The following is a 12,524-nucleotide window of genomic DNA, read 5'->3' on the forward strand; positions in this document are numbered from 1 at the left end:
TAACCCTAACCCTATTGTGAGAGTACAATTATCCTTTTCCCATCATAACAAAGTAGTGTGTGCTAGCTGAATAGAACAGAATCCTCTTCCTCTTCTTCCTCCTCCTCCTTGCTCCCATCAATTAGCTTCCTTTCCAAACTGTCCTATTTCTAGTGTCATTCTATTGACCCAATTTTACAACCTTGGAATCAGTTTCATTTTCTCATACTCCCTCACTTAACACATCTAGTCAATGGGGAATCAGGAAAAGCCTCATGTAGGAAGTGTCATTTAAACTGAGTTTTTGAAAGAAATCAGGGATTCTACAAGGGGAAATGAAGCATATAAGTATGTAGGCACCCTGTGCAAATGTGCAGATTGAGGATGGAATGTTGCGTATAAAGAGAAGTAATACAGCCAGCTTGGAAGGACCAATCAATTGCAAGTCATAAACTTTCTGCTTTGACATCATCTCCTGCATTTATCTTCTTCTCTTCCCTTGCATGACCATGGAACTAGGCCCTCATCACCTTGAACTATTGAAATAGTCACCCAGCTGTTCCTTTTGCCTCAAGTATCTCCTCTCTCCAAAACATCCTCCATACCACAGGTATCAAACTCACTGCTCATGTCCATCTACAAAATTCGCAAGTGAGGCCTGAACCAGGACAAAACATAATTTGGAAAATTTTAACAAAATAAATAAAAATATAATACAACATAGATAATGTTGATTTGTGGATTTCTAGCTAAATATGTGGCCAGCAGGGATCCTCTTCTGATGAGTCTGTCATCACAGCTCCACATGGCTGCCACAATGATGGTTTTTAAAGCACAGGTGGGACCATGTGAGTCCCCTACTCAGTAAACACCAGTGACTCTCTATTACCTGTAGGATCAAATCTGTTTGTCATTTAAAACCCTTTATCACCTGCCTACAAACTGTATTTCCAATCCTATTATTTTGGAGGCTTGTCAAATCTGCATTCCTGCTGCTCTTCACATAGGACATTCCATCTGATGTTCCTAGAATGTGCTTATTTTGTCCTCACATCCCCTCTAAGACTCCCTAAAGCTCAGCTAAATGCTGACTCTCAGAGGAGGCCCCTTCTGATCCCCAGCTATTAAAGTCCCTGCCAGCCCTTGCCTTTTCTTTATGCTGGATATATTTATCTGTGTACTTACTATTTTCCCCTATAGACTTTAAGTTCCTTAAGGACAGATATTATTTCATTTGTTTTAGTATTTCTAGTGCCTGTCATGGCATCTGAAATAGTAGGCACTTAATAAATGCTTATTGCTTTATTGATTGATCATCTTAGGGTGCATATAGACAGAAGGTACACACAGACATTATATTTGCTAGTTTTGTGCAGCTTTCCACTGAAAAGAGAAAGAAACAATTCTTAAAAGTATCACAATCACTCAAGGCGCTTTGACCTGTGTTCAGATGAATATGTGGTTGGTTTGAATTATCTGGAAAATTGTAGAAACCCTTCTCTTTGCTTTGCTAGAGAAGAAATCTTTTCATGCTTTACAATGAAAAAGAAAATCGTTCAGCAATTTTTACATCAACATTTCATCAATACCAAATGTCTAGTCTGCAGTCTTTTTAATGCTTTTCTTTGCTATTTGAAGTTCATTTTACTTCCCCACATAGCTGTTCTTATTTTATTTGCTGTTTTTTAAAAAATGTTATTCCACAATGACAGTGATAATGAGCTCTGTAGATTTCCTTGATTGTTTATTACTTTGCACAATTAATGATGTATCCTTAAATTTAAAATATATTATCTTTCATTTTGGCTTTTAGTTTTTATATCACATTCATTTCCAACTATATCCTTTCTCTTCTTGCAAATCATTCACAGTAACAAAGATTTTAAAAGAAAGAGAAAAAATGAGCAGGTCAGCTACATGATTTAGCACTTCGGTTATGCCTCTCAGGCTATGAAACATTCTATATCCATCATCCTCTACCTTTGCATCAAATGGAGAGAGGCAGAGTTTTCTCAGTTGTCCTCTGTGACCAAGTTTGGCCATTATAGTTGTATAATCATTGATTTTCTTTTTTCAGTTTTTTTGTTCTTTTTTTATTTTACAGCGCAAAAGTAGTATATTTCTTTTTTGTCATACTTCATTCACTTTATATCAGTCTTTCCAGGTTTCTCTTAATTAATATTAATTATGTATTTTTTCAATCTTTTATTTTTATGATGTAGTAACATTCTATTATTTCCATGGGGTTTTCACAAACCTCAATTTGTTTAGCTCTTTCCCAATTAATATGTACTTTGTTTCCATCTTTTTGCTACCACGAAAAGTGCTGCAATGAACGTTTTGGTGCAGATGGGGCCTTTCTTTGTGCCTTTGATCTCTTTGGGGGTCTATGTTTAGCAGTGGGACTTCTGGGTCAAAGGTATGGATGTTTAATGCTCTATTTAAAAGAAAACAAAGAAGATTCCAAAATCACAGTAAGGATGACAATGCAATGCCTTCATGTTCTTTTTTTGTAGCCATACTTTAAAATAAATTATATTTTTATTCATTTTTCTTATAGCTTGCGAACTTCCCAAGACTTTGTGAAGAAACAGAACGTATTGTTGCTAACCACATTCGTGAAAGAGAAGGAAAGACTAAGGACCAGGTGAGAAATAAATTCTTAAGTTGATGGATGGGGAAATAATATATGACACACATAGATTTCTTTAGGAGAGATTCTAGGGAATAATTCCAATATTTTCTCGTTTAAAATGTTTTAGACATTTTAGGGAGTCACTGAGTTGGTACATCAAATAATTTTAGAATTAGGGGATATTTGGTAATCCTGTAACTGTTAATATCCCAATGAAGAGTGTCCTTTTTGTGAGGCCACTGATATGAGGGAAAACAATTAATCAGAGGCCACATAAAAATTTAAAAAACCAACAACCTAAAATTGGATTTATCTTTTTAGAGACAACTATTAAATATACAGTTAGGTGATACCGTGTATAGAGAGCTGGACCTGGAGTCAGGAAGACTCATCTTCCTGAGTTCAAATCTGGCCTCAGACACTAGCTGTGTGACCCTGGGCAAGTCACTTAATCCTATTTTCCCCAATTTCTTTATCTGTATAATGAGGGAATTATAGTAAAGTATCTCTAAGGTCTCTTCTAGTTCTAAATGTCTATAGTATCTTCTCCTGTCTAAGTGTTAAAATTTTAAGGTGAGGATACTACGAGAAGAGAGAAAAGAGGCTGAAGAGGAAAGAAGGACAAAGAATCCAAGAGGAAAAGAAAAAGACAGAAATGTCCACCAAAGTAGAGAAATGGTAGGGAAAGGAAGGGAATAACTCATCATCGATCTACCTATCTAATCTATTTATGTCTATAATCTCGATTCTAAAGTGTGTAATGGTTTCCACAGAACAACTTTGTGTGGCCGGTAATAATGAGTGTTATCATCATTTCACAGATAAGGGAACTGAGGCTGTGAAAGGTTCAGTGACCCGATAGGTAATGGGGAAATATCACAAAAATATAGTTGGTAAGTGTGGAAGCTAGAACTCAAATCGGGACCTTTGACTTCCAGTCCGTTGCTATTTCCACTCTGATGTTCTGTCTCTCTTTTTATAGAACACAGTATACTTTGGGTTTGAAACTTTCCAGTATCAGCATCATTTATCATTGTGCTTTGAAATAGAAATTGTCAGGATTTTATTTTCCCTCTTAATAGTTCCTCGTTTTTCTTTAAGCCCTGCACAGCAGTCCACAAGAGGGGGAATTATTCTCTGAGATGTGGTTGACAGTATGGGACACTATTAACTCTCTTGGCTCGATGAACTTCATTCAAATATATGTATTTTGGGTGAATCCTGTGATTTCTCAGGGCTTTGCCCTGTGAATTGAAGGATTTGGAGGACAGCAATTATAAGATGACCTTAGGTGTTTTTTTTCTTTAAAGAGTAAATTTTAGTAGTTAAAATATAGACACATTTTGCGTGCTATGTTAGTTCGGATACCTCAAGTACTGAAGATCAGTCTGGAGCTTGCTGATTATTTCTGTTTTTAGAGAATAGCTTTATTCTGTGTCATTCATCTACTTTTTCAAAAAAGAAGAAATTTTTCATAATAGTTAGAGGGATGGACTTAGGGTCAGGAAGACCTGAGTTCAAATTCTACTTCTGATACTGTGGCCCTGGACAAATTACTTAACACCTATGAACTTCAGACAACTTCATAAATTATAGATATTATAACATCTTTAAGATGAGAAAAGATAATGTATAACTTATAGAAAATGTCAAAATTGGGGAAAATGTTCTATTTCCCTTCTCCCCTGCACAGACATCTTCTCGTTTTCCTGAGATGAACCCAGATGTGAAATTTCCTGAACATGAACATGAAACATCTATAATTTTTCTACTTTTTTCTACCCTTTGGTTCATGTTAATGTCTGTGAACACCTGAGATAAAAAGTGTTAACATTTCTTATGGTGGTGCCACTTCAGTACCAGAGTACAAAAATTACAGATCCTTTATCTACCTATGTAAGAGGCATTAGGATACTTTTCCCTTTTGAAAATGCTGGTTCTTGCCTTTTCCTCAGTTTGTTATGTACACATCTTACCATTTCTTATGATTCTCTCCATGAGAAGAGCTCTGACAAGTGATGTCTTAGGAGTCAATCCTCTCCCTCCTTAAAATAACTGATAACCTGACTTCCCTCTCATTTCCTCTTGAACTTGATATTTCCCCATGGTTGAATATTTGCAGTGTAGGAACATTCTGGATCTCTGTGAGCCACAGTTTGGATTTGAAATTATCGTTTGAGGTTTGGAGCTTTGGGTTGATATGTGTATGTATATGTGAACATAGATTTATGAATGCATGTACATGATATACGTATATGTACATATATATATATATGTACATCCAGCATATACATGATCACAAGGGCATAGCTGCTCAAAGGTAACTCCCAAGCAGATCACTTCTTAGGGTAACGTTGATTGATGTATAACTGAATGAGAGCACAGTTGAAATTCAAATACCAATGAGTGTCTGTTTATGTACATATACAAATCAGTAAATTACATACATGTGTACTTATGTGTGTGATGTATGTACACATACATGTATGCTTGTATCTGTCTGTATGTATATTTATCATACATGCATGTATATTTACATATACATGTGCATTCATTGGTTCATGAATTTTAATTGTGCTCTCACTCAGTTATACATCAATTGACAGATATTTGTTATACCAAGTAATGATCTGTTTGGGAGTTATTAAGCAGTTACGCCCTTGTGACTTGTGGTAAGATTAACGAGTCAACTGCTTTATACTTGGAGACAAGAAAAAAGGTTCATGCTGCTGAGGGGAAGAAGGCCCTTAATGATCCCAGGCAGGCCCCTTAGTTACTTGTCTTATCCATTTATATTTATTTAGTGACCAGCTCAAACAGTTGTTAAGGAGAGAGCTTTGAAGTAATTGATAGTAGTAATGTGTTTGTGGATACTATGTTATCTTTTGGAGATAAAGCCCCAAGAAACTGGATCTTTGTTCTGGTGTTCCCCGTATTAGACTTTTCTCCGGGAAGAGTTTTTCAACACATAGTCTTCAGCAATGAGTTACCACCTCCTTGTTCTTCTCATTACAATAGCTTAATTTCAGATTGTAGATGAGAAAACACTCATAGTACATATCCTACAAATTGTAATAGTTACATTTATTCAAACTCCTTTTGTACTAATATGAGAGGACTTCTATGAGTTGTTTCCCGTGAGCATTTCTGCTAAAGACCCTCATTGCAACCTAAACATGCCAGACCCTCCTGGGCAACTCTCATTCATGTCCTCCCCAAATAAGCTACGGGTGGAACGCTATACTATGTTGACATCACTGGAGTGCACAAGCTCCTTATTGACTGTCACTCAAGGTAACCATATATTGGTTGTTAGTTGGCTTAAGGAAATGAAATACAAGAAAGTGAGTTTTGTGCAAAAAAATAAAATTGGTATAGTGATTTCTCTATTGGTTAGGCGTTTGTATTAAGGGATTTTAAGTCCACTATTGATTTTTGAGGTTCTGTGGCATTTTAAGAATTGCCTTTTGTGAAGTACTGTCTTCAAAAATTGTTGTTTTTCTTTGACTTTTAGGTGTTATTGCTGATTGACATCCAGTTATCCTATATTAACACCAACCATGAAGACTTCATTGGTTTTGCGAAGTATGTGAATTGACATGTTTTTGTTTGCTTATTGTGTGTGTGTGTGTATGTATTTCTCTGTCTAAGAAACAAAAAAATTTTTATATATTCACAATGACCTCATCAAACTACCTTGAAATATTCAATCATGCATTTCCTTATGTGACAAAATGCAACTGTGCAAAACAGATTTTCATCCTGGTTGATCTCTTTAAAATTATTTATATCTTTTGTTTTTGCATCACTGGCATTTCCCAAAATATCCCCTTCCCAAAGAGCAGCTTTTATAATGAAGAATAGAAAAAAGAAAAAAAAGATTAGTAAAATTAATGGACACAGCAGCTAATTGTGCCATTAAATGCAGTGTTCTACATTCATGAACTCCTCCACTACTTTGAAACAGAGTTCATTATTAGAACTTCACAGTATTCAATTTTGATTTTCTTTACTCTTGTTCTTTTCATTTATATCATTTACTCATGTATATTGTTTTCCTGTTCATGCTTAATTCACTCCGCACCTGTTAATGTCTTCCATGTTTCTCTGAATTAATCATATTTTTTCACAATGCAATACTATTCTATTATATTCGTGTACTGCAATTTGTTTAGCTGTTCCCCTGTGCATTTGCTTTATTTCCAGTTCTTTGCTCTGATACAATATTCTGATGTGAATTTTTTGGTGTACACAGAGCCTTACTTTTTATCATGAAGTTCTTTGATTCAGTATTTCTGGGTCAAAGGTAATAGATATTTTGGTCACTTTCTTAGCATGATTCTAAATTGCTTTCCAGGGTGGTTGACCAATTTCCTGCCCCACCAACATATTAATGCACCTTCCTTACCACAAACTTTCTAGTAATAATTATTTTTGTCTTTGCCAATTTCCTGGTAGTTGAAAACTCAGAGTCGTTTCAATATACATTTCTCTTTACGTCAGTGTTTTGGAAAAGTCTTCGATATGGTGACTATTAGCTTGCAGTTCTTTTTGAGAACTGTTTATCTCTTTTGATTTTTTATCCATTGGGAAATGGCTTTTGTTTCTGTATATTTGTGTTACTTACTTATGTGTCTTGGATACCTAACCTTTAACAGAAATATTTTATGCAATAATTTTTTCCCTAGTTGAACATTTCCCTTCTCTTAATTATATTGTTTTTTAGATGCAAAAGCTTTTCAATATGATGTTTTTGAGATGATCTATTTTATGTTTGTAATTGCCTCTATATCTAGTTAATTACTAATTCTCCCTGTGAAAGCTTTTAGATCTGGCTCTCTTCCAATTTAAAAAAAATCATGTGTCTTTTAATATCAGGTCCCATATCTGTTTGAGCTCATTGTGATATATAATGTTAGATTTTAATTCTTTTCTAGTTTTTTCTCATTTTGTCAAAATGGGAATTCTTCTGCAAGCAATATATGTTCTCAGGTTTATTGAACATTGTTACTCAAGTAAATAGTTTTTGCTTATTCCCTGTGTAAAGTTATCTGCTCAACTAATCTATCTTTTAAATTTTAAACTAGTTTTAAATCATTTTGATGACTACTATTTTAATTATAATGTCAAATCTGGCACTTCTATTCCCCCATCATTCTTCCTTTATTCCTTTTTCTGGTAGTTACAGAGTCTTTGTCTTTTTAAGTATATTTGTTATGTTGTCTAGTTCTTTAAAATATACCTATGAGAGTGATTATGATAACACTGAATTTTTAAATTAATTTAGGTGGTATCATTTAAATAATATTGGTTTGGCTCAGCCATGAGCACTGACCAGTCCTCCAACTATTTGAGCCATTTTTTAAATTTAAGGAATATATTGTAATTTCATCAATGCAGATGCTGAGTGTGTCTTTCTTTGTTGATTGACTCCCAGGTATTTTATTCATTGTGAATTATTTTGAAAAGGCATTTCCCTTCTATTGTTCCTTCCTGGATTTTACTGTTGCTAAATAGAAAATATTTTTGTTTTTTGTGGGTTTATTTTATGTCTTGCTATTTTAGTGAAGCTTGACTGTTGGTGAAGTTGTTATGAAGCATATTATCTACCTCCAGATAGAGAGATGTCAAAATCAAGGTACAGAAAGGGACGACATACATTTTGGGGCTGTCATTATTATGTGGATTCATTTTTCTTGAATATTCTTATCTGTTAAAAGTTTTTTTTTCCCTTGTACCTGGTTTTAGTTGGGGAGGGGACTTAAGGGGGAGTGTCATTGCCATAGACATGCCAAAAAGAGGTTCATTTAAAAATTCAGAGAAGAAGAGGAAGTTTGGAAGAAAGCACAGAGAACCAGAAGAAAATATAGAAATAAAGAAAGACCTGTTAGGTTTGTTTTTCTCCATTTGTTTCTTTGGTATTACTTTTCTTTGTAGCTCAAGCTCTGAGGCTGCTTTTCTAACTTCAACTAGCACTGACAAGTTGGGTCCCCAGAGCTTGAATGCTATATTTTCTTTCATAGTTCTGGGGGTAGCTCTGAGAGGTTGAGGTATTTTTTTAGTATTTCAATCTCATGAGCCCCCACTGGCGGGTTTTCCCCAATGATTATCAGCTAATACATATCAATTACTAATTAAGTTCATGAAACTTAACTTTCAGGAGTAGATTTTTACTAACATGGCATAGGAAGAACATGATATATTCCATTTCCCCAGAGGTCTGTGACATGCTCCCCCACCTACTGCTAAAGCCAGGAATAAATGGGTTCAAATTTGGATAGGACAGTTCACAACTTCTGGAAGTCTTTTTTGCTGGCATAGGCACATTGTAGCTTTTCTGTTGATTTCTTAGTAGGTTAATAAAGCTGCCTTTCCTCAGTGTTTCTACTTTATCCTCAGCCCCTGATGAAAGCACTTGATGTACAACCTAAATGTGAGCTAGTGATAGAGGACTTAGTTGTCCTGGATGAATTCAGGGGCCTCTCTAGATAACTGAATTCCTGGACAATGAAAGACCTGTCAGGTATGATTGCTGAGTCAATGTCAGTGATATTTAAAAGACAGTGAAGAAGTAGAGAGGTAGTGCAAAATGGGACACAGACAAATGCCCTAATGTTCAAAAAAAGGGAGAAGTCTTCATTCTACAGACTAGCGTATTTGACTTCAATTCCTGGGAAATTCTAGAACAGATCAATGGTTATTAGAAAAATAACTTAAAAAGTGATTACAAAAAGTCAGCTTAGATTCTTCAGAAGCAAGCCATGGGTCTGGCTCAGGGTGAGAGAAGTTGACCATGTCCTATACGGTGGCCACTGGTATGGGACTTAATGGTGCCAGGCCTAGAGATGCCCTTGTTGGATGAAAAATGGTTCTTCCCTTGCCAGAATTTCTTAAGGGACAATCTATTAGGCAGCAATCATATCCAGGGTTGGGATCCACCACAAAATCCCCATGCCTCTGTTATGTTGGTATTGTGGGAATCTTTGTGTAGGAAAGAAAATATCTTCAAAATTATCAGCAAAGATGATGAATTAAAAGATATTACCAAGTTAAACCAGGTATTTACTACAGAATCAATGGCTTCTTTTCTTATAGTTATAGAAACAAGTTCTTGCCTCAATCAAGTGAGCATTTTGTAAAAAAGTTCAAAGCAAAAGGAACAATTGACCTATGACCTCCTTGCTGCTTAAGAAAATATCACTGCCATTTAAAATAGTGTGCTAGAGCAGGACACCCAAATGGCGGCTGGTGTATGTTTTGTACCTTGCTCTTTAAAAACAAAAAAAAAACAAAAGAAATGAACAAATAAACCTGCCAGGTCAGTGAGTAGAACCTTTTCAGCTCATTTCACCAGTTCAATTGTTAATTATCCCTTTTCCTCATGTTTTTTGAAATGATGTGTGTGGTCTGCTGCTTCGGCTGGAAGGATTATTTTCTGCAAAGGGTATTAAGAATTAGTGAATTTATTCTGTCACTGCAAGCCTATCTTCCTCTGCCACACTCCACCCCCACCCTATTAGCAATCTCAACACATGGAAGCTACAAAATAACTGCTTCCTATTTTGCAAATTAAGTGAACAGGGAAAAAGGAAAAGAACCTATATGTTCTAAAATATTTCTAGCAGATCTCTTTGTGGTGGCAAAGAGCTGGAAACTGAGGGGATGCCCATCAATTGGGGAATGGCTGAACAAGTTGTGGTATATGATTGTGATGGTATATTGCTGTGCTGTAAGAAATGATGAGCAGGTTGATTTTAGAAAAACATAGAAAGACATGTATGAAATAATAAAGAGTGAAATGAACAGAACCAAGAGATTGTTGTATACAGTAACAAGCAGTATTGTTGAAAAATAACTGTGAATGACTAAGCTGTTCTCAGTATTATAAATATTCAAACCAATTACAAAGACCTATAAAGGAAGTTGCTATCCACCTCCAGAGAAAGAACTGGTGAATAGAAGTATGCATAGACTGGTTTTACATACATATATATGTACACACACGTGTATATATATATATATATATATATATATATATATATACACATATTTATGTATCAAATTGTAGCCTTCTCTAGTGTTGGGTGGGAAGGGATACAATTCAGAAAATAAAATGTAACAAAAAAATAAATGAAATTAAAATATAAAAATAGTTATACTGGATCAAGTAGTTGGGGCCAGTATTGATGTTATCATCTATCTATTCTTTGCACTTCAATGGTAGACTATAAAGGGGGAAATACGGAATGAAACTTTGCTATGCCCAATCTTTATAGAAAAATCTATACAGAGAAAAGTAAAGGCTCAAGGGAGAATAGAGAAGATAATGGGGAATCTCTCCTGCATCTTCTCATCCTCCGAATCTTAGACAAAGTTAAAGAATAATATTTATAGTAGACATCCACTCTTGGTCCACTTCCTAGAAACTTCATTGTAATTATCATTTGAGGCTATCAATGTTTAAGAAAACTATGTTAATTGTAATATTCTTTTGTACGAGTAAAGAGACAGTAATAGCTAATACTTATATAGTGCTTTAAGTTTTACAAAGCACTTTACAAATATTTAATTTTATCCACACAATATCCCTGGGAAATAGGTGTTGTTATTATCCCCATTTTATATAAGAACAAATCAAGGCAGACAAAGGTGTCTGAGGCTGTATTTGAATTTAAGTCTTCTAATTCAGGTCCAAGTACTATCCACTGTTCCACCTTGTTGCCTCTAGGCAAAGTGAACTTGTATTATTTATGTAATATATGTTTTTTATGAAAATCAGTTCATTTGTACCTTGATGCTGAAACAATGAGAACATATATTTTCAGTGACTATAATGATGATATAATGTTCTATATAATGCGTGTAGTGACTGTCTAGTGTTCTAGGCCAATGCCATCTTAAAGCAAGTGCAGGGATCCTCAAGGACCAATTCACTGTCTATGGTGTTGGGGGATGAGCATGTGAGGAGTAATGAGAGGCTATGTTCTGAAACCCTTTCGGTCATTTAGATTTCAGTGCTTCCTAAGTGTCTTTCTATTGACAATCAAATGGATGAAATACATATCTGAAATGTATGTGTGTTGAATATGGTCCATACTGTAGAAAACCCCCTATAGAAAATGATCTTTATTGCCCCTTTTACTTGTAGTCACTCATTATATGAACTGCACATTAATGTTAAGAGAACATGAAACATAAGAGAAGTATAGATATTGATATACCCTATGTAATGGGTATCTAGGACCTGAGAACTGGAATGCCATGACACTGACATATCAGATCTACTCCAAATTGCATGTTCATTTCAATGCCATGTCCTCATTCAGATCAATATCAAATCCTTCTTACTTCAATATTTCTGATAGTGTTTGGATGTTTTTATTTTGCCTATAAGCTACTTGCTTTCTTGTTGGGAAAATATATTTCTTAGTTAATTAAATAAAGTCATGACAGACTAACCTTATGTCCTTTTTTTGATTAGGCTATTAAACTACTAGATATGAGGAATGCTATTGTTTCCTTAGATTTTAGCAAAGCATTTGATAAAGCTAGCCTGTACTGTTCTTGTAGAAAAGATGGATACATTTGGTCAAGGCGATAGCATAATTAGATGGAGACAGTACTGGTTTGGTGGCTAAATCAAAGAGTAGTCATTAATAATTCCGTGTCAATTTTGCAGGTCATCTCCAGTGGACTTCCTCAGGAATCTATGCTTGGCTCTGAACTATTTAAGATTTTTATCAATGATTTACATCAGAGGTATCAAATTCACAACTTGGAAAAATCCCCCAGTGTATCTCACGCCAGATTAAAATGTAATTGGGAAATGTCTAACAAAAAAATAAAAAATACAGTAGAGCATAGATAATGCTAATTTGTTATTTTCTAAGTCAATATGTTCCCTCAGGGA

General features: G+C 34.9%; 1 protein-coding gene across 3 annotated transcripts in view; it reads left to right on the forward strand.

Annotated features, from left to right (window-relative positions):
- The window catches only part of DNM3 (dynamin 3), a 638,732-nt gene that overhangs the window by 241,731 nt on the left and 384,477 nt on the right, over nucleotides 1-12,524 (forward strand). For all 3 annotated transcript variants that reach the window (XM_036753297.1, XM_036753298.1, XM_036753299.1), the window contains exons 11-12: nucleotides 2,540-2,626; nucleotides 6,129-6,199. In XM_036753297.1, the coding sequence (XP_036609192.1) occupies nucleotides 2,540-2,626; nucleotides 6,129-6,199 (158 nt within the window). The remainder of the gene's footprint in view (nucleotides 1-2,539; nucleotides 2,627-6,128; nucleotides 6,200-12,524) is intronic.

Source organism: Trichosurus vulpecula, chromosome 4, assembly GCF_011100635.1.
Source record: "Trichosurus vulpecula isolate mTriVul1 chromosome 4, mTriVul1.pri, whole genome shotgun sequence".
Classification (NCBI taxonomy): Eukaryota; Metazoa; Chordata; class Mammalia; order Diprotodontia; family Phalangeridae; genus Trichosurus; species Trichosurus vulpecula.